A 4189-nucleotide genomic window follows, 5' to 3' on the forward strand; every position below is an offset into this window, starting at 1 on the left:
TGGTCACAGATCAGGATAAAATTGTCCAAGAAAAAGTGTCTTATATAATAAAGGAATGATTTCCACCACCATGTTGGCTGCAAATAACTGGAGACATGATACTAAAGAGAGCTCTCCTCTGCTTAAAAGTCAAGGGGAGAAATATTTACTTGTTGTTCATTGGGTTTTTTTCATTCTGGTCTTAAAAAAAAAGGGTTGAACTGAAAGAGGGTGAATTATTGCTTAATACCTGCACAATTCACCATGGCTTTTACTTAATTCCTGTGTAATTCAACATGGAAGATCCAGGATTGGAAATGTGCTCTCTCATTTCTTACTTTAGGGAGCATAATGCTAGAGAAGTGCATGTTTGGGCTTTGATGAGCTTGGAGGCTAACCCTTGTCTGAATTCATGTCTTCTGGAGGGATATAGAAAAGAAAGACAGAATGGAGGGAGAGGCAGAGACAGAGGGGAGTAGATTTGCAGGAATCATAATCCAAAGAAAAACAAAAAGAAATGTTGAGGGGAACAGCATTCAACTAGGTATAGGCAGACCACTGAATCCCTTGTGATTGAATACCAGAATGCTGGGGGTAGGATGTAACAGTATCCACAAAACAGAAATATAATGATCTCTTTTCTGTTTGAGGAAGAAAACTTTCATTACATAAAAAGGAGCCTATGACCTGGAGCAGGCTAGAAGTAAGGCAAACCTATATACTCACAAAGGGAGAGAACAACTTTTTCCACTCTTAAATTGGTAATTTGCTGTCACTTATAATGATAAATTACTTTGTTCTTTGAGAAGGTACTCCCAAACAGAGTCAACAAGGCCCTATGAGATACAATGGTCTACTTTTGTGGAATACCTTACTGGAATGGAAACAGACATAAATGTGAAGACAAAAAGTTGAATATCATGACAAAGTTTGAGCACAGTCTTCTTGTCAGAGCTACTTAAACTACCATCTACACAGTACATATTGAAACTCAACTTTAAGGTTTTTATTTTTATGTACAGTTCATTTTCTTTTGTCTGGAAATAAAATATCTAAATACAGACAGACTGTAATGTTGTATATGTATAGCTTTCAACAATACTTTAGCTGAATAAATGCTTTGTACATAATTCTGTCTTTTAATGGAGTTTACAGCTACATTGATAAAATGGGTTCCTCATTTCCTTGATTGTTTTTAACCAATAACAAGCAGAGAGACAATTACAAGTTAATATTAATAAGCAGCTCAAATAACACTGGTTAAACTATGTACAATACAAACCATTCATACAAATGAAGACTAGGATATTGAATTTGTTACAATATTTGTAATAAAGATAAGACAGCCACTTATAACTTACATGTTGTCTATCAGGCATTTTCCTCCTTACAGCATAGTTGAAGAGTTTCAGTAGCTTAGCTGGTCTCCCTGCCTCCATCTTTAAATGGTCAGTAAAGAAATTTGAAACAAGGTTATCTGCCCACATGTAAATTCCAAATGTTTGCTCATCTTTACTAGAAACAGGCTCCCTCCACAGAAAAAAGAGCCACCTAACACCACCTTGAATGTGCCTACTATATGCTGGAAAAAGTCACTACGCTTTGTTGTGTTCATATAAAATGGAATACTGAGCTCTAGACACACATTTTTCCCATTTTAACAAGCATTTACTCCTACAGTATTATTTACCAGTACAGCTACTCCAAGCGGCAGAATGCACAAGTGGGGATTATTGATTGGCATGTATTCAAGACTTTAAAGGAGATTTCCATAACAGTCTGTGTTAGAAACCATTCACTGTCTAGTTAATCCTTTTTGCTTGATGATAGGTTATCCTGAAACATTATGTATCAGACAATGAAAGCCCTCTTAACGGGAATCTCAATAGATGCAAGCTGAAAAGAGTGTGTGTCTGTGCGTGTGTGTGGTTTTATTTCAAATCCATAGTGATTTACAACTAGACTGATAACATGGAGCTGACTGGGCAGAAATTACATTAGATTGTTTTCCACTAACGTATTTGCAGCCATTTGACATCAGCAGTAGAGTGTAGACACATTCCAGGCAATAGATGTGGCCTCCTTCTTTGAGGTAACAGCCCTGTCATATGACCTCTTTTATTCCTCCGGGTTATGTCTCAGACACATGTTCATCCTCAACCTGAAGGGAAGTAGGGTGTGTCGCTGTGGTAGTTATAATCAGGACACACCTTCTGTACTAGTTTATAATCTGTACTATAAAAGGAAATGTAAATACAGATTACTTTAAAGGGCTTGGAGCAGAGCCATGACACATGACTCTGGGTCTGCTCCTGATAACATGTTTTTGAAGGGTCATAGTTGCAGAGCGTGTTCTTGGTAGCCTTGTCAACCTTTTCGTATTCGATGCGACAGTTAAAGGACTTGGAATCTTTGGCATCAATCACTGTCTGTTGTGCCAAGTCAAATTCCACTATTTTGGTAGGGGGCACTAGGCTCACAGATACATTCCCTTGACCAGTGGAATTATGCCTGAAGTAAACACTAAACGTCCCATTGCCATGGTCAACGATTTTTCCAGTTATTAACAGGTTTAGCTTCACAGTCTTGATGTTGGAATGAAAATCACCCCAGCCAAACATTTTCTTAAATTTCCCAGTCTTGACAATGGGCCGTCTCTTTGCTCTGGGCCGAGGCTCTTGAAGGTCTGTGGAGTTCCTCAGCCAGTCCCAGAGATCTTGCTCAGAATATGTTTCTGGGGCATCATATCGCAGGTCCAAATCTGTATCATTTTCCTTGCCACGAAAAGTCTGTGACAGCAGCCGGCTGATGGACAAGTCTTTGCTGCTTTCTGTCCATATGTGCTTTAGTGTGGATTTGGAGCTTCCTGATTTTAGAAGTTCTGATTTTCCGCCATTTGTTAAATTTGCACACGTAACCTGAAAAAAGAAAGGGCACACTGAGATACTTATATACAAACATGCCTACAAAGCCTATTGTTCTCATCTGATATTAGAGACTGGAATTCAAAAATAAACAGAGCTAAAAATGATTTTCAAAACAAAGTTTAAATTATTCTCTATACTCGGATAAAACAGAACAGACAGACTATTGGTGTGCAATTTCCAGGGAGGCTCTTCTCACTAATAAGCAACACCTTTAATTATAATTAATCCAGAAGTTCAATTCATACTGTAACTCAAAACCTGTAATTCAAAAACTCATAGCAGCTAATTTTTGGCAAAGAATCATTTGAGGATAACCTATTGTTTTATGTAAAAAAAAAAAAAAAAAAAGGAAAGAAAAAAAGGCTGACTTGGAACCTCACCAATGGGTTATACAATCATTAATGTGTATGACCATGTGTTCTTATTTTCCATTCATTTCGCCTATGTCCCTCTTTCAGTTTTGTTTGCCACACACACTGGTTGTCTCAAACAGAATTTCATACTTTCTGAAGCCTCCTCTATACTGAGGTTGGGTTTGGGGTTTTTTGCACTAAGGAAATTAATTACAGTCTATCATTGCTACTGCCAACCTCCACTGTCAATATGCATCTTGGTGGTACAGGAAGTCTACACTGGGCCTTTGAACCTGTATAAATGTAGTTATACCAGTGCAAATTTCCTTAATTAATTTGCAAAATACATAGTAGGTTAGGTCTATTATCCTTCATGAAGCCCATTGACCAAACCCCAATTTAAATAATAGAATATACTTAGAAAAAGGCTTAACCATGTCTTTGATCCCTATACTATTTGCAGCAAGTGTGTTGCTGTACCATCCCTGCATACATGACTGCCTTCCTGTTCCAACTTCTGCTTCAGAAAGGGAATATGTAATGCTGGGTCCATTTCTGGTATAATGTGTGATCCCCTAGGGCCAAAGTGAATTATACAGGCTAGAAATCCAGTTGAGTGTTTGACTCCTAAAGTGAAGATCACATCAGAATGTGCAGAAGTGAGGCTATCTATGTAAAATTGATGATAAAAAATGCAAGATCAAAGAGATAGGAGTTCAGAATTAAAGAGAGATAAAATAAACTAATGAAAACCTTGGACTGAAATCATGAGGAAGCCATAAACTTCGTGTCAATTCTGCACAAAACTCAGTGCCAGTGCAAGAAGTCACATTCATTTTCCATTTTTCCTTTAAAAATACAGCACACGTGTTCCTGGTTTCTGAAAGGTAGGTGAAGTAGGCTATCAGCTCTTGTATTTTGTGGCTAAGC

General features: G+C 37.7%; 1 protein-coding gene across 1 annotated transcript; it reads right to left on the reverse strand.

The window, feature by feature from the left end:
* Window positions 1–2135: 2135 nt before the first annotated feature.
* NXPH1 (neurexophilin 1) lies at window positions 2136–3812 on the reverse strand. The gene is made up of 2 exons (XM_006031281.1): window positions 3753–3812; window positions 2136–2897 (listed from the first exon to the last, which is right to left on the reverse strand). Exons 1-2 carry the CDS (start codon window positions 3810–3812, stop codon window positions 2136–2138), a joined length of 822 nt encoding a protein of 273 aa, XP_006031343.1.
* Between the last annotated feature and the right edge of the window lie 377 nt (window positions 3813–4189).

Source organism: Alligator sinensis, unplaced genomic scaffold, assembly GCF_000455745.1.
Source record: "Alligator sinensis unplaced genomic scaffold, ASM45574v1 scaffold196_1, whole genome shotgun sequence".
Classification (NCBI taxonomy): Eukaryota; Metazoa; Chordata; order Crocodylia; family Alligatoridae; genus Alligator; species Alligator sinensis.

Bases quoted from the DNA above. Each gene is read 5' to 3' on its own strand.
- NXPH1 (XM_006031281.1), bottom strand. From the start codon at position 3,812: ATGGACCCAGCATTACATATTCCCTTTCTGAAGCAGAAGTTGGAACAG. The intron at 2,898-3,752 runs GTATGCAGGGAT...TTCTTTTTTCAG, and splicing joins TGGAACAGGAAGGCAGTCAT to GTTACGTGTGCAAATTTAAC.